The sequence below is a fragment of the Capra hircus genome, chromosome 5, assembly GCF_001704415.2.
Source record: "Capra hircus breed San Clemente chromosome 5, ASM170441v1, whole genome shotgun sequence".
In the NCBI taxonomy this organism is placed as follows: Eukaryota; Metazoa; Chordata; class Mammalia; order Artiodactyla; family Bovidae; genus Capra; species Capra hircus.
The window spans coordinates 107,693,225-107,715,314 of NC_030812.1; the positions used below are offsets into that span (position 1 = coordinate 107,693,225).

Genomic DNA, 22,090 nt, shown 5'->3' on the forward strand with positions numbered 1-22,090 from the left:
GAGCAGGGACAGCCCTCGGCCGTGGTCCACAAGTGACCAGAGCGGCGTCCTCTCTCTTCCCTCCTCCTCCCATCCCTCATCCTGTGTCCCCGCCAGTCCACAAAAAGGACACCTCCCAACTTGCTTTGGGAAAAAAAGGAATTTGCTGAGAAATCTGTTACCAAAGAAGAATTTTCAGCCTGTGAGCAAATGTCTGGTTGTGCACAATTCCGTCCTTCAGAAGCCCTGTTATACGTTGTCTTTGTTTGTACCTTGAGAACAAAACACAGGAGCAACGCTGTGACAGTGGAGGGCGGCTGTGGAGGTGGAGTGAAGGTGGAGTTGGCGGCTCTGGGGGCCAGGACCGTCCAGGGGCCAAAGGGCAAGGTGCCTCCCCAGGTGCAGCTCTGGGCTGCCCAGAGCGTGCTTGCAGCCAGTCCCCTGCCCCCTAGTGAGCCCAAGGTCAGGCCTGTGAGGACAGCTTCTCAGGGCATTAACACTAATGTCCTCAATTGTGTGTAGGGCTTTCAAATTTAAAAACCAAGTCCACACTCATTATCTCATGCCTGTGGCCACAGTCCACACCCGGGGACCAGGAATCTCAGCTCGAAGGCTGGCCCTGCCACACAGGGGTACCCAAACCTCGGTCCTCCCTGGAACCTGGAGGGTCACCGCCCCAGGGCTCCTTGGCTCAAACACCTGTGGGCCAAAAGCGGCCAGGGGCACAGGGAAGGCCTTTCAGCTTCAGCTGGCAGTGCTGGGTAGGTGTGTGCAGTGCCAGCCCCTGGAGGCTGTCTCAGGACACAGAGCTGATTAAAAATACACAAAATCCACCTTCAAAATCCAGAAGACCTCAGTGATAACGAGTGTGAATTAGTCAGTCTGTCACCAGAGATGGTTCCGGGCAGAACACCCAAGAGCCTGGCTGGGTGGGAGCCGGTGGCGGACATGCCCCGTGCCTGCCAGGCCGGGGCCCCCGCGCCTGGCCCTCCTGCCCTCTGCTGCCACTGGGTTGCTCCTGTGTCGCCGAGACCTGGAACGCGGGCCTCTTCCTGGGAGACTCATTACAGCTTATCTCTGTCTGCCTTTCTTTAAAGCCAGCTGAACATACCCAATGCTCTCCCTTTATGGTAAGACCGAGCCTCCAGACCACGCTCTCAGCTTCTGTGACCCCCCCTAACATCCCCACTGCCTCCCCCAACCCCCGGCATCTCGGAGCCCGGCCCCGATGCATGTCACCCACCCGTGTCTGCCATGCGCCTTGCCTGCCTGGTCTGCGAGCTGTCAGTGCTGTTGGTGTGATGTTTCGTCCGTGAGCTTTCCTGTGGGTGGCAGTTCACTGTGACCTTGACCGTCTGAAAAGCCACTGGGAGAGAATCAGACCAGAGGGCCAGTTCCTGTTAAACATCCTGAGGACCTGCTTGTTGGCATCTCCAGCCTTAATCTGGTGTGGGGTTTGCACGGGACACCGGCCTGCACCATGGCGAGGCCCCTGGGAAAGAGGAAAGAGAGGTCATGTAGTGGAGGTGGAGAGGCAGTGGGTCCCTCCTGATCACCAGCTCCTGGGAACTCTGATCAAGGCCCCAGCGAGAGATTAAGGTGGGATCCTTACCTATGAGGGGCATTAGAATGGGCCACATGCCTGCATCCCTAAAGCAGGCTGTGTGGTTGGGGCCACCCCTGCTGCAGGAGTCTTTGACTAAAGTGACAGAGTAGCCACTTCAATTGACCTTGAAGTCACCTTGGGACAGCTGTCTCCAAGAGGCTGCAGTGAGACTTCGTACATGGAACAAGTGTGAGTTTGTGAAAGGACTGGAATGTGGGTTGATTCCCCAAGCCCTGAAGGGAGCAGATGAGGCAAGACCCAGGATGGCATTCCTTGACAAAGCCCATGCCCATGGCTGGAAGGGCTGACCCTGGCCGTCCTGCCCCTCACCTGGTCAGTAGAGCATTGGGCACCTGCAGTGTTGGGCGCCCAGGACCACTCAGGCCGCAAGCTCGAGTTTGGCTATTTAACAAGTCAGATGTAGATGCCCCTGTGGCACCCACTTCCCAAGCTCACCGCACAGCTGAGGTTCCATGTGCGCTGGTGCTTTCTTCTTCCTCTCCTCCCGAGCATGGTGGGGTAGGGGAGTGCCGACGGCCAAGTTACAAATCCCTGAGCCGCCTCTGCATCCTCCCCTGGTGGACACAACCTTCTTTAAGGAGAGAAAGTAGAATTTCAAGTATGCAAAGAGGAAGGGCATCAAAGACTTCAAACCACACAGGCGGATGGTTTCCCATATTGGGAGATGGGCGGCCTGCTGCCAGCTCCTCCCAGCCCTGGGCCTGCCTGGAGAGCAGCTTTGGTTCAGAAAGAAGGCTAGGTGAGCCTCTCCCGGGGCAGAGCAGGGTGTGCGGGTACGTGCAGAACCTGCTCCTTGGGGTGTCCTGTTTTGTTGGAGATGAGAGGAGAGGCCCCTGGAGCAGCCGCAGGGTTAGACACGGGACACGAGGGCTCCCATGCTGGTGGGATTTTCATGGGTGTTGTCAGGCCGGATCTGACCTGGAGATGGTTAGAAGTAAAGCCAGAGGAGCTGAGAGTTGAGAAGCGGTGGCCACACAGGGCCCAGCAACAACCCAGAGACGCCTCCAAGCAGGAGGCCTGCGGCAGGAGCAGTAACAGGAAGCCCAAAGGTCCGTTCTCTCCTGGTGTCAAAGGGCTGGGGGCTGCACTAGCGCTGGGGAGCCAGCCAGCTCCCGGGGCCAGCACCCCCAGCTCTCTGTCCCATGTGGGCAGGAGGGGGTCAGGGGTCTGTCTGTGCTGAGTGCCCTGAGGTCTGGAGGCAGACGGTGACAGGGCAGCCGGTCTTGTCCCTAGACCTGGCCAGGCGCCTGCCGGCTCTGGCCCCCGCCCCCTCCAGGACACCCTGAGCAGGGCCCCTTGGTCCTCTCACACCCAGGCCGGACTCATCCAGGGCTCACTCTTGCTGCCCTGGCCCACCCAGCCCGTGCCCCCAGCGCTTCCAGGTCTGCAGCCTGGAAACCAAAGCTCAAAGCGGGTGGAAGGCAGCAGGGGGGCAGCCAGGCCTGGTCCCAGCACCAACACCCCAGGCCAGCCCGCAGCCTGGGCGGGGTGCTGTGTAAAGTTGGGGAGATGACACCTAGAGTGCCGAGTCTGGGCAGCCAGGGAGCAAGACCCCTCCGTGGGCAGCCCACCAGGACCCCAGTGCCACCTGGCAGTGAGCCAGTCCCACTGGGAATGAAGGACCCTGAGCCGGGCCGGGCAGGAGGGAGACTGGGGCCCCTGGAGTGGTTCTCAGCCTAGATCTCAAAGCAGACGGAATTCCTACAGAATCACCTGTTCCCCCCACCCCGCCCCACAAAGAGGTGGGGAAGACTAGGGGTGCTGGGGAAGACGATCGGGGCCAGGGCACTGCTGGGCGCTGCCAAGGCCAGGGGCTGGCGCTCCCACCCCTGGGCGCCTGAGAGTCTAGTGCAGCCCACCACCCCGCTCACCTCTACCCCAACCCCGGGCCGTGCCGAGCAGCCTCGCCCGCCCACCCGCCTGGTAACTGCTGTGTTAACGGCCCCAGAACGCGGAGGAGAACTCTCGCATCTCCATCACCTTCTTCCGCCTCTTCCGGGTCATGCGTCTCGTCAAGCTGCTGAGCCGCGGGGAGGGCATCCGGACACTTCTGTGGACCTTCATCAAGTCCTTTCAGGTAGCCAGCCCTGCCCACCCCCCAGCTCCCCCTGGATGGTGCTCCCAGCTTAGGCGTCATCAGCATTGGGCAGTCAACACCTCCCAGAGGTGGTCCAGCAGGGTCTGCTCTTCACACCTACTTGCAGACTTCGCCAGACTCCCCAGGACCTGTTGTCCCCGAGGGGGCTCAGGGATGCCAACTGTAGGGTTGATCTCTGCTCCCAAGAGTCACTTCCTCCTAAAAGTGGGATAGCTGGCCCTGGCCCTGCCCTGTCTAACGAGTCTCATACACGTCTGAGGTTGGAAGAAGTACAGCTGTTAGGTCCCCGAACTTCTGAAGACACTGGCATAGGGACCCCTGTACCTGAAACTCCTGACTGTGGGCTTCCTGAGACAGAGATCCCCAGTATGGAGGGGCCCAGGGACAGGCTCAGGGTGGGTCCTCACCTGAACATGTTGCAGGACTGAAGTTGCAGCCAGAGGAAGAGGCCGGGCTGTCGGGGCACTCCACCCCACCCACCAGGACAGGTGCCTCCCCACCCCCTCCCGGCCATCTGCTCCTGAGGTCTGAGTGGTCTCAGTGGGGATCAGGCCTAGGCATACCCCAGAGTCCCATAGCCACGGTTGACTACAAACTCACCCACCACCAACAGTCCCTAGACTGGGAAGGGGGCTGAGGAGCAGGCCTGAAGGTGGACGGACACCCCATGGGCCTGAGGCACCACCTGGAGGTGTGCAGGCTTCGTCCATGCCCTGCGAGCCTGAGGCCTCCCCAGGAGGAGGCAGGGACACTGAGCAAGTGAAATGCAGGGACCAGCCACAGGCCAGTGCTGCCTGAGCATTTTGTGGGCCTTAAGTCAGCCAGACCCCCAAATCCCTGAGGTCACTACTTTTCCTCGAATTTCTCAGGTAAGGACACTGAGGCTCAGAGAGGTTAAGCCTGCCCAGCACCCATAGCTATGCTGGTGGAAGCAGGCTTGGGCCAGGATCTCGCTCTTGTTTAGGGCCCCTTGGTCCTGCCTTTGCTGCACCTGGGGAACAGCTTATAGCTGTGGGGGGACTGGTGGGCATCCCCCTGGCCCTCCAGCTGCATGAGGGCAGGCGGGCGGCAGGAGGGCGTTGTGCTCACTCTAGAAGTTTCTGCCAAGGGGGCATCATGCTGTCTCGAGCTCAGCACCCAGTTTTCTGGGTCCCCCACCCCAGATCTCAGGTGCCTGAAACCAAGGGGAGGGGAAGGGTCAACACCAGGCTCAGGCTCCCCTCAGTGCCCAGAACATCTGTCTGACTCCTGGAAGTGCCTCCAGAGCCTGGCAGCAGCTGGTGGCTCCAGAGATGCTGCCGCAGGGAGGGGTCCCGCCACCGGCCTCACGCTTGCATGTCCCGCAGGCCCTACCCTATGTGGCCCTCCTGATCGTGATGCTGTTTTTCATCTACGCCGTGATCGGGATGCAGGTAGGACGGACTCCTGGCCCCCAGCCCACTTCCCCTAACTCCCCCCTTCTGGGGTCAGAGAGATCACCGGAAGTGGAACTCCTCCCCCCACCCCCATGGTGTCCCGTGGGTGCACAGCTCAGAGACCCTCTCTCCCCATGGCCCACTGGATTCTGCTTCCTATAGAGAGTAACTCCCCCAAGTTACACAATGATTTGTTAATTATTCCTCAATGAAGTTTTCTTTTAAAGAGAAAAAAAAAAAATGTTGTCTAGAATCTGCAGCCAAAAGAGAGGAAGGCCAGTGAGCCTTGCCCCTGCAAGACAGAGTTGCAGTCTCTGCCTCCACCAGCTCTCCCAGGGCCCCTCCCAAGGCCTGGGGGTGCTATTCTTGGATGTTTGTTCAAAGTGGAGGACTAGGATGGGGGCTGGACAAGGCAGCAGGTGCCTGCCCCCACAAGGCCCTCTGAACTTTGTTCAGCTTATGAGCCAGTCTGTCCAGGGTCAGCTGTGACCCCTAAAAAGACCACTGGATGCTGGGTGGGAACCAGGACCCCTGTGTCCATGGCTCACTGACCCCATCCTCCCCACTGCCAGGTGTTTGGGAAAATCGCCCTGAATGACACAACAGAGATCAACAGGAACAACAACTTCCAGACCTTCCCCCAGGCCGTGCTGCTCCTCTTCAGGTGGGTTTTCTGACAGCCGAGGCCCGATGCAGCCAAATAAATAAATATTTTAAAAAGGAAGACAACCTCTTTCATGTACAGATAATGTTCTGGTCTGGGCAGCCTGCCATAACAAATGCCACGGATGGATGGATGGATGGAGAGGCACAAACAGCAGGTGTTTTTCCCCCACATTTCTGGAGGCTGGAAGTTCAAGGTCAAGGTTACCAATGATTCCCATCCTGGTGGGAGCCTCTTCCTGGGCTGCAGACAGTGTCCTGATGCCTGTGTCCCCACGCTGTGGAGCGAGAGGAGAGCGTGTCTCTTTCCTGCTCTGATAAAGATGCTGCTCCCATCATGCACCCCCAGCCCCACGACCTGTTCTAAAGCTAAGTGCCTGCCAGCACTGTCACACTGATGTTTGGGGCTGCAACATGCGAATTCTGAGGGGACACAAACATTTCCTCCATATCAGGCAGTAGCTAATCCATAAATATAACAGATGAGCTCATACACTATCACTGTCTCAACACAAGTTTTATCCCTTACAATAAGACAAGAAAAGTAAACCAAAGGGCAAGAATTCAAGAAGAAACAAACGCCAAAGAAATGGATTGCCGAAGACAACAAGAAACAATGCAACTTAGAAATGAGCAGAGAAGTTGAGGATTGCTCCAAAGAAAATATGTGAATGACCAGTGAGCGCATGAAAGATGTTCACCGTCACGAATCATCAGAGATCTGCAAGTTAAGACCACAGTGAGACTCCACCCCACCCCATCAGCATGGCTCCTGTGAGAGCACAAGTCCTGCTGAGGGGGCAGAGATAGTGGGACATCTGTGCAATTCTAGTGCGAGTGTGAAAGGCCAACAGCCGCTGTGGAGGAACAGTATGATGGTTCCTCAAAATATCAAAAATAGATTAAAAGTTCCGTATGGCCCAGCGGTTCCACGTGTGAGCATATACTAATACCTGAAAGAATCGGAAGCAGGGCATCAAAGGGACACCTGCACCCTTGTCTTCACGGCAGCCGCATTCCCAGTAGCTACAGCACGTCAGCAACTGTAGGTCCTTTGAGAGAAGAATGGATGAGCACAATGTGGGTACAACACAGTGGAATGTGATTCAGCCTTAAAAAGGAAGGACGTTCTGACACCTGCTATGACAGAGACAAACCTTGAGGCCATGATGTTCAGTGAAACAAGCCATAAAAGGCCAGGTTTCCTGTACGATTCCACTTATGGGAGGTACTTGGTCAAAATCATTGTTGTCGTTCAGTCGCTCAGTCATGGCGGATTCTTTGCGACCCCGTGGACTGCAGCATGCCAGGCCTCCCTGCCCTTCACCGTCTCCCAGAGCTTGCTCAAACTCCTATCCCTTGAGTCAGTGACGGCATCCAACCATCTCATCCTCTGCCCTCCCCTTCTCCTCCTGCCCTCAGTCTCTCCCAGCATCAGGGTCTTTTCCAGTGAGTCAGTTCTTCACATCAGGTGGCCAAAGTATTGGAGTTTCAGCTTCAGCATCAGTCCTTCCAAAGAACACCCAGGACTGATCTCCTTTAGGATGGACTGGTTGGATTTCCTTGCTATCCAAGGGACTCTCAAGAGTCTTCTCCAACACCAAAATTCAAAAGCATCACTTATTCAGCACTACGCCTTCTTTATGGTCCAACTCTCACATCCGTACATGACCGCTGGAAAAACCATAGCGGCTTTGACTATATGGACCTTTGTTGGCAAAGTAATGTCTCTGCTTTTTAATATGCGGTCTAGGTTTGTCATAGCTATTCTTCCAAGGAGCAAGCGTCTTTTAATTTCATGGCTGCAGTCATCATCTGCAGTGATTTGGGAGCTGAAGAAAATAAAATCTTGTCAGTGCTTCCAATTTTCCCCTTCTATTTGTCATGAAGTGATGGGACCGGATGCCATGATCTTAGTTTTTTCAATTTTGAGTTTTAAACCAGCTTTTTGTTGCTCCTCTTACCCTCATTGAGAGGCTCTTCAGTTCCTCCGGGCTTTCTGTCATTAGAGTGATAATCACCTGCATATCTGAGGTTATTGATGTTTCTCCCAGAAATCTTGATTCCAGCTTGTGATTCATCGAGCCTGGCATTTCATGTGATATACTCTGCATATAAGTTAAATAAGCAGGGTGACAATATACACACGTGACATACTCCTTTCCCAATTTTGAACCAGTCCATTGTTCCATGTCCGGTTCCAACTGTTGCTTCTTGCCCTGCATACAGGTTTCTCAGGAGGCAGGTCAGGTGGTCTGGTATTCCCATCTCTCAGAATTTTCCAGTTTGTTGTGACCCACACAGTCAAAGGCTTTAGCATAGTCAATGAGGCAGAAGTAGATATTTTCTGAAATTCCCTTGCTTTTTCACTTTCTCCCAGCACAACCAATAATAAGTAAAAAAAAATTTTTTTTTAATTTGGTTACCTGGATAGAAGAAGATAAAGCATATTTCTATCTCCTATGAAACCCCAAAATAAATTTCATAGTAAGGGTTATTATGAAATTATTATGAAAAGCAAATTTTGTATCCTTTAGAACATATAGAAGGATATTTTTACAACCTAGAATGCAGCAGGATTTTTCAGACATGATGCAAAAAAAGCACAAAACTAAAGAAAAATTACAATTTGACCACACTGAAATTTAAAACTTCTATTCTTTTAATACACCATCAGTGGAGCTGGGAACGAGCCACAGAATGGAAGACATTGGTCACGAGGTGTGTAACAGAGGACTTATATAATGTATGAAGGTGCCGCAAATGAACAGGAAGACAGCCCAGGAGGCAGACCACAAACACCTGCCATTCAGCAGATGAAATAAGTTTTTTCATCATTTTAAAACCAAATTAAAACAGCAATACATTATTATTTCACACCCATCACATGAAATTCACTAATACCAAGCGTTGACACGTCTAAACTCAGAAACTGAATATAAGAGGGAGGAATGGAGTGGCAGGGTTGGGGGGCAGTGGACAGATTGGAGAGAGGCTAGTAAAAGGGCACAAACTCTGAGCCGTCAGATGAGTGAGGTCTGAGGTCTGAGCTGTAAAATGGTGACTGTAGTTGATGACACGGATCGTATCACTGAAACTTGCTAAGACAGTAGAACGTAAATGTTCTCACCAAAATAGGATAAAGCTGTGAGGGGATGAGTTTGTTATCAGGTGGGAGGAGTTCTTACCAGCGGGCACACACATCAGACCGTTGTGGTCTGCACTCCAGCTCACAGTCTCGTTTGTCAGTCACACCCCGGTGGAGCTGAGGAAAGAGCTGGCCCATCTGTAGAGCAGTGGTATCTCTCCTGCCTGATGCCAGAGCCTGAGTCGGATGGACGCTTGGAGAACAAGCAGGGTCAAGCACAGGGAGGACTCACCTGCTGTCCACTGGCGAGTCCACCTGGAAGCCAGCTTCCGTGAAGGCCCTGCGCGGTGGCTGCAGGCTCCCTGGTGACAGCATAGAAAGGAAAAGCCTAATCAGGCAGTGGGCTCTAATGGAATATAGAGCACCTGCTACACAGGGTGAACAAACCAGAACTAAAATGTATCCAAATGGCTAAATCTCAACACTTAACAGGAATTGCAGAAAAAGGGACTTTGCAGAAAAGATGGAATCTGTTGCCTTTCCCATAAAACTTTCAGGCATGGAGACAGTGTTGTGTGTGTATATTCTGTGGATGTGCCAGCGCTGGGGGCCTGAGAAGCTTCAGACCCAATTCAGTGGTTCCCCCAGGAGGACGGCTGTGTGAGCCGCTCTGGGCATGGTCTGTCACAGGTGCGCCACTGGGGAGGCCTGGCAGGACATCATGCTGGCCTGCATGCCTGGCAAGAAGTGCGCCCCCGAGTCAGAGCCGGGCAACAGCACGGAGGGGGAGACGCCCTGTGGCAGCAGCTTCGCCGTCTTCTACTTCATCAGCTTCTACATGCTCTGCGCCTTCCTGGTAAGCCGGATGGGGCCAGCGGCCTTGCGTGCTGGGCGTGCGGTCCAGGCTGGGCTGGAAAGCCTGCGTCCCTGGAACGGCCCAACAAGCTGGGAGGGGCAGGAGCTGGGCCGGGTGAGCTCAGCCACCTCCTTCTCGTCTGTTCTTGGCTCCTGCCTTCATCCCCAAGGACAGGAGGCCGCTTCAGCATCTCTGGCACTTTGATGAGGAGCGACAGAAGGGTGGTGGACAGTCTTCCCTGTCCTTGGCAGCCCCACCTTGGCAGCTGGGTGTAAGGGAAACTGCCAGCCCACAGTGGGGTTCATGCCGCATAACTGAGGGGAGCTGGTCAGGTCCTCAGTCAAGAGAGCCAAGTCCTGGAGGCCAGCGTTTCCAGGGTGCCACATGGCTGGCCTTCAGGAGCTCCGGCCTCTGAGCACGTGGTCCTGGCAGCCACACATGCAGGAAGGGCCACTGAGGCAGCTCTCTGTGCCCATCCTCTGCAGATCATCAACCTCTTCGTAGCCGTCATCATGGACAACTTTGACTACCTGACGAGGGACTGGTCCATCCTGGGTCCCCACCACCTGGACGAATTTAAGAGAATTTGGGCAGAATATGACCCTGAAGCCAAGTGAGTGCCCAGAGGGAAACCCGAGCCCCCAACCTGAGAGGGTGTTGAGTGACTACATGTGGGAAAGAGAGTCGAGACGGGTTAGCACTGGGCGGACCCACTGCAAATCCTGACCTGCACAAGACACCAGGGTCAAGGGTCAAGGGCCAAGGGCCAGCAATAGGAGGCCTTAGGCTGAGTGAAGACCATGTCTGCTTTTTTCCATTGAACGGGCAGGTGGTCATGATGTTGGAGCAACCAGTATGTACTTGAGTCAGGACGTCTGGGCCGGGCAGGGCCTGGCTGTATCCCTGCCACAGGTCCATCAGTCCAGGCATCATGCTTAGTTGACTCTCAGAAAAGTGTCAGATGGTTAGATGGTCAGATGGTTAATTGATGGAATCAGCAGTAAATACCGACAATTTCATTGCCTGCTAAAATCCCTTCCACCTTTCATTGCCTACTGAAATATAGCACTGATGGAAAATTGCTCCTTAGAAATCTAAACATGTAGATTGGTTTTTGAGTTTTACCACCCAATTCTACAGCTCGGCACCAGTTTGATCACTAGGATCCAGCTATGGAGAGTTCCTCCCACAGGAGACCCCACCCCTGGGCCCAGCAGTCCTGGGCTCCCAGCCTAGACCTTCCTCCTGACCTTCCCTCCTCTCCTGCCTCTTCCAGGGGACGCATCAAGCACCTGGATGTGGTGACCCTGCTCCGGCGGATTCAGCCCCCCCTGGGTTTTGGGAAGCTGTGCCCTCACCGTGTGGCTTGCAAAGTAAGAAATGGACTGGGCTCATGGGAGACACAGCGTAGGGGGGCGAGACACCCTCCGGGTACCCTGGGCAGGCCAGTGTGCCCCTGCGGGGATGAGGGTAGTCTTCATGAGCCTAAAGAAAGGACTGAGCCAAAACAGGCACTGGGGCTCCTTCCCTGTGGCATATACGTCCTCAGACAGTGAAGGAACCACAGAGTGACGTGCACACACGTTTTAAGGCTCCCCCCACCCGACTCCCACATCCTCCTGCCTTGGAGGTACCTCAGGGGTTCCACAGGCGGGTCCTTCAAGAACCAGCAGCTGTGCTGACTGCTGTGCCCCCTCCCCAGCGGCTGGTCTCCATGAACATGCCCCTGAACAGCGACGGAACCGTCATGTTCAACGCCACACTGTTTGCCCTGGTCCGGACAGCCCTGAGGATCAAGACGGAAGGTAAGATCATGGGGGTGGCCGGGACCCCTAGTGGAGACAGCCAGAGCTGAGCTCGGTGCCTGCGGGGTCCCGGGGCCCCCTGCCCTTGGGGTGTCAGAGCTGCAGCCCACTGTGATCCTCCCCTACCCGCCTGCCCCAGGGACATCAGCGGAACCAGGCCTGCTCAGGCAGCCTTTGTTCCTTGAGTGGCCTCCTTGCCTGTGACTTTTAGAGATTGTACCAGTGACCCCTCGGGTGAAGTTCAGATGGCAGGAGGTGAGCGCTTCCTGAAGTGGGCTGAGCCCTTGCACCATGGGGCTTTATCAGCTGCAGGTGGATCTCAGATGTCCAGCTTTCCTTGCAAAGTAAACCCTTGTGTCGTCAGGAAGGGGTCACAGTGGACGTGACCATGGTCCAGGTCAGCACAGGCCTGCCCACATACAGGCACAGCCAGCCAGCAGGTGGCATCAGAGCCCCCTGCGCTTGTTCAGGGCCATGCCACTTGGAGGCAGGGACCGTCTTCTGGTTTGTACCGCAGCAGCCCATGGCCAGCAGCAGCTGGGCTGGGCTGTGCTGACCAGCCATCTTCGTGGCTGATTGGTGTCAGAACTGCTCTGGGAGGGCAGAGGTGTACCCAGGGAGCTGCGGCTGCTCCCAGCATCCTGCAGCAACTCTTGGAGCTGGGGCATGCTTGAGACGGAGTCCCAGCACCTGCCCTGAAGGCCAAGTCTGCATCCTGTGCCAGCCGCGTGCATGGGTCACCTGAGCAAAGTCTGAAACCCAGCGACACAGTCACTAGAGAAAACCCGGCGGTGTCATTTTTCCCTTCAGACCTTTGGATCTGAGGCTCAGGCTGCCCATCCCATCTCCCAGAGGAGCCCTGGACAGGAGGACGAGGGGGCTTAACCGTGATAACACACGACGCTCTCTCCACCTCAGTTTCTTTGTGAAACAAGAAAGCAGTGAGTGACATGTGGCATTCAGTTCAGTGGACAAGCCAAGAGGCGCCTTCCCTCAGCTAAATCCTCCCACAAATATCCAGGACATAAATATCCAGGATGAAGAACAGGAATCCAGGATGAAGAATCAAGACCCATGTCAAAATTAAAAAAAAGAAAACTCTTAGTAGTTCAAGTTTGGCTGCTCAGTAAAAAGATACTCAGGCTGAAGAGTGGCCAAGGCCACAAGTCAAGCTGGAATAGGCATGAACAGGCCTGTTTCTGCCCACAAAAGACTGGAATGGACAAGGTTGGGTGTAATGCCTGTGTGACCAGGAGGGCTAGGAAGGAAGCTCACTGACGCATGAGCTGTGGTTGCCGCAAGCATTGGACCCCGCCATGACTTTCGTTCACTACTTTACCTTCTTCCCTTTCCCAAACTTTCCACAATGACTGTGATTACAATTCTGTCCAAGAGGAAAGGTTTGTTCTTCCAAGGAGGGAAGAAATGAAGACTCCTGGAAGGAGCATGCTGTGGTCCTGAAGGCTTGATATAAAGTGAGGATGTACATTTTCATCCTGTGGAAGAATGAGATACACTGATGCCTGAAGCCCAGAGTCAGCATCATCAAGATAGTCGTCAGACTGAAGCAGGTCCCAGCCGAAGAGCCAGACACAAACAGCCCGTCCCAAGGAATGCGCTCCTGAGACCAAGAGAGAAGCTGGCCGCATGGAAGCTAGTCAAGCCAGGAATTAAAGGAAATTCACCCACCAGCAAAGCACTGGCATCTCATCCCATCCTGCTTTCCCACTGCCAAGTCACGTGTCACCCCGGCCACTGTGGGTGTCTGCTCAGATCTGGAGTCCAGCCATGGGGCAGCGACTTCTCTGCTCAGGGGCCTTCAGTCCAAAATCAGCCTGTTGACCAGGATGGGTCCTCTTCCCAGGGCCAGGGGGAGAGTCCTCTTCCAGCCCATTCAGGCTGTCAGCCGACTCACTCCCCGCAGACTGGGACCAGCTCTGGCTAGGCCCCTGCAGCTCCGAGCTCCACGCAGTCAGGGGGGCCTCCCTTGTCTTTGGCCCACTTCACACGTGATTTTTGTTTGTGTTTTGTTGTGTGCTGTTCTTTGTCAAGGTCTAAGTGACACATAACATTACGTGAACAAGGTGAACAAGAGAACGATCCTGTTATTTGTTTATATCGCAAAACAACCACCACACATCTAGACAACACTCATCACCCCACAGGGTTACAGCTTTTTTCTTGTGACAAGGACTTTTAAGATCCGCTCAAAGCAGCTTGCAGATGCACAACACAGTATTGCCGCAGTCCTCATGCTGTGCTTGACATCCCCAGGATGTGTTTATTTTACAGCTGGGAGTTTGCACCCGAGAGCGCCCCCCTTGTGAAGGGCTCCTGGGGTGAGCCCAGGCCCCCTGCACAAGCCCCCTGTCCTCAGGGCCCGTATACGTATCACATCACCTGATCGCAGGGTGAGACCCCGTGTTCACCGTCCTGGCGCCATGCAGGGCATGTGCACTGGTGGTGGTGGGAGGGAGTCAGGGGTGTGCTAGCCCCAGCCAGCCTCCCAGTGCCCTCTCACAGCTGCAGGTCTCAGCTGTCTGAGCCCAGGACTGGAAGTTCGGCCAGTGGAGAAAGTAGACCCCTAGGGGCCCCTGATCTCAGGACCCCATCTCCTGGTTTCTGCCCCACATGAGGTTTTGCTGCCTCCCCAGGAGGAGACCCAATAGAGGCCTTTGACTCAGAAGCCCCTGGGTATGGACACTCCCGCGGGTCTGCAAGGAGACCACTCTTCCTCCCAGTGGCCCTCCTGGCAGGTGGCCGTTGGGCTTAGTCTGGCCCTGGCAGCCCCCACGAGGAGAAGCCTCGAGTGGGGTGCAGGGTCCCCCTGGCTGCTGAGCGGCAGGTGGGGGCAGGGCAGAGCTGGCCAAGAGGGCATGGAGGTGGGCCACAGGAACCTGCAGAGGAAGAGACAGAACCCACGTTCAGGGCCGCTGGGCAGAGCCCTCAGGCAGCCGTGTGGGCTCCCGCACAGGGACCAGCCTAGCCCACCAGAGGCCCAGGGGACAGCTGCCAGTCAGCCTGTGTCCCCCCACAGGGAACCTGGAACAGGCCAATGAGGAGCTGCGGGCCATCATCAAGAAAATCTGGAAACGGACTAGCATGAAGCTGCTGGACCAAGTGGTGCCGCCTGCAGGAGGTGAGTACCCACCCCCAATCCCTGGGCACATGCAGGTCCCACGTTCAGCCTGCTCGAGACCTACCTGTTCTGACTGGAGCCTGGTCCTAGCCTGAGGTCACTGGGGAAGCCAGGCAGGCCCCTGGATGCCTGCAGGTTTGGGAGAACGTCAAGGAGACTGCAAGGTAGGGGCTTTCCCATAACCCACCCGGCTAGGAGCTGTGGGAGTGACAGGGACTTGGGGGAAGAGCCCCCAGGTCCCCCTCTTTTGTTTCTCCTGAGGGGGGTTATGACCCCCTAGGACCCCCTTTTTGTTCCTCCTTGACAACCCTGTCTATCTGTCTTGCGTATCCAATTACTAAAATATAACTCTTTAATACAAAATATATTGTTGGATTGGCCAAAAAGTTCATCCAGATTTTTCTGTAAGATGCTTCTTCAGAAAAGCCCAAGCAAACTTTCTGGCCAACTCAGTATAATCAAAGTTTTTCAGTGAATAAATGCTTAGGGGCAATTGTGCCCAAAGCTGTGGGCACCTGGAGCTCAGTTAGGTTTAAAAAGCAAGGTGGGAGATCATTTTGATGATAAGCTAATTTTCTGTGAGAAAGGAGAGGACACTAATCCATGTGGGGCTTCCCTGGTGGCTCAGCAGTAAAGCATCTCCTTGCAATGTAGGAGCTGCAGGAGACTCAGGTATGATCCCTGGGTTGGGAAGATCCCCTGGAGAAGGGAATGGTTATCCACTCCAGTACTCTTGCCTGGAGAGTCCCATGGACGGAGGAGCCTGGTGGGCTACAGTCCATGGGACCACAAAGAATTAGACACGACTGAAGCAACTGAGCATGCATACAAGAATATATTTGCTGACTTGCAGAAAGTATTTGCATAAAGAATCTCTGGGAGAATACTCAGGAAATGAATGAGAAAGGTTATCTTAAAGGAAATGGGAATGGGATACCCTTCACTGTACACAGGTCTTTTTGTATATTTTTGTCTTTTTCAACCATGTGTGTGGAGAGTGTCTTTTCAAAAAAATTAAATTGATCGCTTCTCAACCTTTTGTTTAAGATCAAGTGTTGTATCTGTTCTTATCAGTTTAAAAAAGTTAAACTGAGAAAACCTAAGAAGCTGAGAACTCCCAGACAGGGTCCAAGCCCCCATTTACCTCCAACCCTGTCCTCCCTTTGCTCTCAGATGACGAGGTCACAGTGGGCAAGTTTTACGCTACTTTCCTGATCCAAGAGTATTTTCGGAAGTTCAAGAAGCGCAAAGAGCAAGGCCTGGTGGGCAAGCCCTCCCAGAGGAATGCCCTGTCCCTGCAGGTGAGGGGCCCTTGCCCCTGGGGACCTCCTCCCACCTCTGCCAGGTTCCAAGCTCCCACGGGTCCCTTCCTGAAATTCCGAACCTGCAGGGGGACCTTCCCCTCCCGCCCTGACTCCTGCACTCACTGCCCTCTGTAGTCCTGGACTCTCAGCCCTCCTGAGCTCAGGGAGTAGGGGGAAGGGCTGGGGGTCTACTGATGCCTCTGAGACTGCCTCTCAGCATGCCTGCACCCACTGTGGACCCCCAGAGCTGGCCTTCTTGGGGAGAAGCAGAGGGGAAGGTGGGTGGCGGGTCGGGTGGGCGCCTGGGCCCTCACGCCCTGTCCCCTCGGCCCAGGCTGGCCTGCGCACCCTGCACGACCTGGGGCCTGAGATCCGCCGGGCCATCTCTGGGGACCTGACCGCCGAGGAGGAGCTGGACAAGGCCATGAAGGAGGCTGTGTCTGCAGCCTCAGAAGATGACATCTTCAGGGTAGGTGGGCACCCCAGCCGCAGTCTGCAGCCTCTATAACCTGGGTTTGGGGCAGGAGGGCGAGTGTCCTGAACCCGAGGAGAAGAACCAGCCCTGTGCCCCCAGCTCTCCCACTCCTCTCACCACCCCACCCCACCCCTGCCACCCCCCTCAGCTCTCCCCACCCCCTCCCTCTGCCTCCATCCAAGCCTATAGCCCTTCTCAAGCTCACAGAGCATCACTGGGCCTTGGAGGAGCAGGAAGCCATTTTCCTAAGGAAGTGCTTCTGAGGAGACGCTTCTTCATTACACATTGGAAAGTGGTGGCCTTGGAGCCACATTTAAGCCACAGGCCTATTTTGTCTGCCAACCTTTGAACGCATGGCTCATTCAAAAAATCTAGACTTCCAGCGTCTCAGAAAAATAGAAGACGTGCGGGTATCAGGCAGCAGACACCTGGAAGCCAGTGGCGACCTGGACTTGGACCATGAGGTCTCCAGTCCCGAGCGTCCCCTCCAGCCCTCCACCTTGCTGGATACCAAGGCTGTCAACAGTACTAACCGTGAAAACTAGAGCCCACTGGGATTCTGAGGCCCTTGTGCCCAGATCTCTTCACGAACCCCAAGGCACTTGGCTAAAAATCCTACAGCAAGTGAGACGCGGCCGCCCAGATCTGAGGCAGAGCTGCTCACCCTGCCCTCCCAGCCCTGCCAGGCTCCCAGGTGGCAGGAACACGGGGTGAGAGGGGCCTGGCCCTTGAGGGTCCTGTCCTTGCCATCCTTCTCCCCCTTTCTGTGAAACGTGCCTCACTGAATGGCTCAGGGACACACTAGCATGTCAGCGTGACCTGAGAGACCCCAGCCTGGCAGAGGCTCCTTGCCCAGGGCAGGGAGGGAAGCTGGGAGAGACACGGACTCCAAATCTGAAATCTAGGGCTCCCCGGGGAAGGAGGCCATGGTGGGTGTACTTGCTGTGGTGATTCTCAGAACCGCTTGGCCAGCACAGTTTCCAGCTCACTGAGCCAGCCGGGTCCTTGTCTGTCAATCCCCTTGGCACCTTCTGGCCCCTTTCTCTGCCCCTCAGCCCCCATGAGCCTGCCTGCCCCAGGGAAGGGTCTCCATTCCAGACAGTCACTGCGCCTGCCTCCCATCCCATTGGTCCTGGAAGGAGGTCCTGTCACCCCTGCACCTGTTGTCCCCCCAGGGGTCTCAGGGGACTGCCTGGGCCCTTCCAAGCTGCCTGGCCCACAGGCGAGAGGCCTGGTCAGCTGGGTGCTGCCCAGCGTGGTTGAGCTCCCTGCCTCCCCCGCGGGGCAGCCCTTCACCCACCGCCCTCTCTCTGTCTCTCCTCCCACAGAGGGCCGGGGGCCTGTTCGGCAACCACGTGGGCTACTACCCCAGTGATGGCCGGGGCGCCTTCCCCCAGACCTTCACCACCCAGCGCCCCCTGCACATAAGCAAGGCAGGCAACAGCCAGGGGGACACCGAGTCCCCTTCCCACGAGAAGCTGGTGGACTCCACCTTCACCCCCAGCAGCTACTCATCCACAGGCTCCAACGCCAACATCAACAACGCCAACAACACCGCCCTGGGCCGCTGCCCCCGCCCCGCTGTCCACTCTGGTGCTGTCAGCACCTTGGAAGCCCGCGGGCCCCCCTTGTCCCCTGCCATCCGGGTGCAGGAGGCCTCATGGAGGCACAGCTCCCAGAGGTAAGCTGGGACGTGGAGGGGCTCGGGGAGGAGCGTTTGGCCGGCAGACTCACCTCTCGCCCCTCAAGCTGGGGTGGACCACTTCTGCTGCCGGGACCCTGGCCAGAGGGCAGGTGGATGCTCAGGGAGGCACCGTGGCCCCACTGGCCAGCACATGTCCTGAGGTGCCCGCCTCTAGACGGGGCAGAGGAGCCCTGGCCCGACCCCTGAGATGTTTGTGTCCTGGAGACACAGCAGTCTCCGCCCCCTGGGCCCTTCTCAAGTCTCTGCCCAAATCTGGCCTTGGGGCCAACTGGGACGGGACGGGGTCCCCCTCATCTAGAGGCAGGAGGCCCTTTGGTGGGGCACTCGCCTGCTCTGCCCCAGACTGGGGCGATTCCTGATCGTCCTGCCAGCATCTCCAGCCCCTGGCCTTTCTTTCCTTCCACTCTCTGCTCCCCGGTGAGCCAGGACCCCCAGCTGGGATGTGCTGGGCTGGTGGTACCCACCCCACGCTCTGGGCTTCGGGCAGCATTTACATTGGCAGCTCTGGGTTCCACAGCCGGGGGATCTGGCTGCTTCACCCGAGCAGAACAGCGGTGCCAGCAGGAGCTCAGGCCCAAAAGTGACCTCTAACCCCCAACCTGTGTCCTGAGCAGCCTTCGCCCTTCCAGAAGCAGGCTCCCCGCCTTAGTGTTTGTGCCCCCTTCACCACCATGCCTGAGTTAGCCAAGGTCCCAGCCCTGGGCCATGTCCCCCCCCTCGCAGCTCAGGGCTGAGTGGGGGTGAGGCCAGCTCTGCCCCCAGGGGTGCTGCCCGCCTGCTGTGATTCTCCACCCCCAGCTTACCCCGTGTGCCCCACCACGCCCTCCCCTTCCTGTTCATGCCAGCGAGAGCCTTCCCATGTCATGTGTCCCTCACCTGGGGGAGGGCATCCCCTCCAGGGGAGGTCAGGGCCTCCCCTGAGAACCACTCGGATCCTCCCTGAGTGGCTAATGGGCCCCAGGTCAGAACTGGACAATGACCCCCACTCAGTTCTGAGAGGACGAGCCGAGATGACTCCCAGATTCCCTGTGAGTCTGAGCATAAAGGGACCCCAACTCTCAGGACCTTTAGGGAGAAAGATGGACACAGATGGGAAAGGGGGGCCTTTCCCATCTAAAGACCACATGACCCAGTGAACAGAAGCCCAGGGCCCAGGGGAGAGCTGGGCCCAGGGGAGAGCTCAGCCCAGGGCACATTCTGGCATGAGGGTCTCAGCTCAGGGGACTCAGGGGACTCAGGCTCAGGCCCCTGTGCTCAGAGGAGCAAGCCCCTGTGTGAGGCCTCTTCTCTGTGCTTGGCTCTAAGAATCAACATCAAACTCAAAGCATGTCAGCTATGACCCCAGGAAGCCCCCAGCAAGTGCCCACAGGCCCCACTGTCTACAGCAGCAGGAGGGACAGCCCCTCCCCCTGCCCCCACCCCAGCCCTTGTGTAGGATCTCACCACCCCACCCTCCAAAGCACCATCTCATCGGCTGCTTCATTTGTCACAACCGAAGCCACACAAACAGACAGTTGTACTGGTGGGGATGCTGAGGCATGGGTGGGCAACGTGACTTGTGCAGGGGAAAACTGACCAGCTCAGAACTCAGATCTCCTTGGATCCTAATCCCGAGGCCCCTCCCCTGCACAGAACCCTAACAGAAACACTCCTGGGTCCATCAGTGGTGGTGGTGGTCCCTACCTGCTGGGGGAGGGGAGGGCCTGGCAGCTGCTGACATTTGTCTCCATGCTGGACACTTTAGGTGCCCCTCCCGGGACAGCCCAATAGCCATGCTGTGTCAGGAAGAGGCCCCTGGGGACGAGACCTGTGCCGTGCACGTGGACGAGGACGCAGAGCACAGCAGCGAGCCCAGCCTGGTCTCCACGGAGATGTAAGCTTGACCCTCCCTGGGGAGGGGCCCCCAACTCCTCCTCCAGCAGCTGCAAAGAGGAAGGAAGCCCCCACTCTGGTTAGCTTGACGCTTGCTTGAGAAATGATGCTTCCAGGGAAATATCTAATGTTGTTTCCCTAAGCTTTTTTGACTGTGACCAGACATCGTAAATATAGTTTGCAGTGAAGCTCAATAGATACACACGTGCATACCTTGACTGGCTCAGACGGTAAAGAATCTGCCTGCCGTGCAATAGACCCAGGTTTGATCCCCGGGTCAGGAAGATCCCCTGGAGAAGGGAATGGCAGCCCACTCTAATATTCTTACCTAGAGATGCCCATGGACAGGGGAGCCTGGGGGGCTACAGTCCATGGGGTCGCAAAGAGTCAGACACAGCTGAGTGACTAACACTTTTAAGTAGGACTGTTCCTGAAACTGCGTATAATAAAGCTGACAGCAGAGGGCGCTGTTGGCAGCCATAACTGAGAACTCCACCAGATCCAGTTAAAGGGAAGGGTTTTTAAACTGCAGGTCCAGATCTGTGAGGGGGCTGTGACATTTGCTTAGTCAGTTACAACCAGCACTCCTAAAAGAAAGCAGAGGATGGGGCAGGACAGCAGGAAGTAGCGTGGCCAGCGTCACAAAGGCAGCACTGTTTTGTGAAGATTTGTTGCCAAGTCTCATAACTTGTTAATAACCTGTGACTATTCACCAAGCTGAAGCCGTGTTAGACGCTTTCCTGAGAGAAACGCTTCATCACAAGGAACTGCCAGCCCTTCTGGCTTCTGACATTCGGAGGAGGGATTAATATGTGGCCACTCACCATCATCTGTGCCCTCTGCACACGCTCGGTGCTCACAGGCCACTGCCCGGCGTGGATGAGCCAGCCTCGGCAGCCAATGAGGGGTTATGAGAGGATCTCGGGGAGGAAAGCAGAGGAGATTGCCTACCTAGCTGCTCACCCAGCGGTGGAGACAGCAGGGCACAGACATTCAGAGGAGCTAAGGGTCAAACAGAAGCTGGGTCCTCAAGAGCGGGCACGAGCTGAACAGTAAGACAGTGTTACAGGAGGGTGGCCAGGCTGACAGTAAGAGGAACGTCTGGTGGGTTTTACCCAGCACCTTCCTGGCTCGTGGTCAGCGCAGCCGGAGGACAGCTGCTGTCCTGAGGGCACCGGGGGGCAGCCTCGCTGGCGACAGGAAGGGCTGAATGCCAAGGCAGCTCCGCTGGGGCCTGTGCATTCAGCCTAGGGCCTGCAGCGGCTGTTTTCAGGGAAGTGCCCCAGGCCCGGGCGCAGTGGATGCAGGCTCGGGGCCTGGGGGTCTGAGTCCAGCCCTCCGTGCGGCCGTCATGCTCCCCAGGCCAGGAGGAGCCATTTCCCACTGAGTTCCCCTGAGAAAGTCCAGGAGCCATTGACTAGACACCCCAAGGTCCCCCCACCATCTGTCACCAATGACCACACGCCTGTGCTCCCGCTGACCAAGGGTGGGCAGGCCGGGAGAGTGTGGGGAGGCACGAGCTTAGGCTCACCCTGGGAGGGGCTGCATAGGCAGCATCCACCTGCGAGCACGGAGGAGTCCAGGCCATTCCAGAGAGGAGCTGTGGACCGAGAACTGTGTTCCAGCTTTCTCAACCGCGGTGACCAACTTGTGCACACCTGCCAGCATCAGAGGCGTGGGGGGCACACAGGGAACAGGCCAGAGGAGCTGGGAGCTTCTGCTGCCCCATGGCCTGTAGAAGGCAGCGTCGGGGTCCCCTCACTAAGGGAGAATCAGAAGTCCTGGGGTGACAGTCTCAAGTCCTCTGTTCCAGGCTCTCCTACCAGGATGACGAGAATCGGCAGCTGACTCCCCCCAAGGAGGACAGGAGGGACGTCCGTCTGTCCCCAAAGAGGGGCTTCCTGCGCTCCGCCTCCCTAGGTAACCCCATCCCCTCCTGCCTCCCTGGGTAACCCCACCCCCTTCTCTAGAGGCAGTCAACCCCTCCCCAGTGATGACAAGGCACACAAGGGTGACCAAGGAATGTCAAGGCCTGGCTGCGATGGCCTCCCGGATGGACTCCAG

At 56.5% G+C, this 22,090-nt stretch overlaps 1 protein-coding gene across 11 annotated transcripts in view; it reads left to right on the top strand.

Annotated features, from left to right (window-relative positions):
* Positions 1-22,090, top strand: part of CACNA1C (calcium voltage-gated channel subunit alpha1 C) — a 391,277-nt gene that overhangs the window by 364,857 nt on the left and 4,330 nt on the right. For 9 of the 11 annotated variants that reach the window (XM_018048697.1, XM_018048696.1, XM_018048698.1 and 6 more), the window contains 14 exons: positions 1,077-1,109; positions 3,555-3,683; positions 5,051-5,116; positions 5,692-5,783; positions 9,561-9,726; positions 10,212-10,339; positions 11,003-11,099; positions 11,429-11,531; positions 14,569-14,670; positions 15,844-15,971; positions 16,309-16,443; positions 17,778-18,130; positions 19,899-20,027; positions 21,840-21,946. In XM_018048697.1, the coding sequence (XP_017904186.1) occupies positions 1,077-1,109; positions 3,555-3,683; positions 5,051-5,116; positions 5,692-5,783; positions 9,561-9,726; positions 10,212-10,339; positions 11,003-11,099; positions 11,429-11,531; positions 14,569-14,670; positions 15,844-15,971; positions 16,309-16,443; positions 17,778-18,130; positions 19,899-20,027; positions 21,840-21,946 (1,768 nt within the window). The remainder of the gene's footprint in view (positions 1-1,076; positions 1,110-3,554; positions 3,684-5,050; positions 5,117-5,691; positions 5,784-9,560; positions 9,727-10,211; positions 10,340-11,002; positions 11,100-11,428; positions 11,532-14,568; positions 14,671-15,843; positions 15,972-16,308; positions 16,444-17,777; positions 18,131-19,898; positions 20,028-21,839; positions 21,947-22,090) is intronic. The other 2 variants (XM_018048693.1, XM_018048700.1) reach the window with 1 other exon arrangement.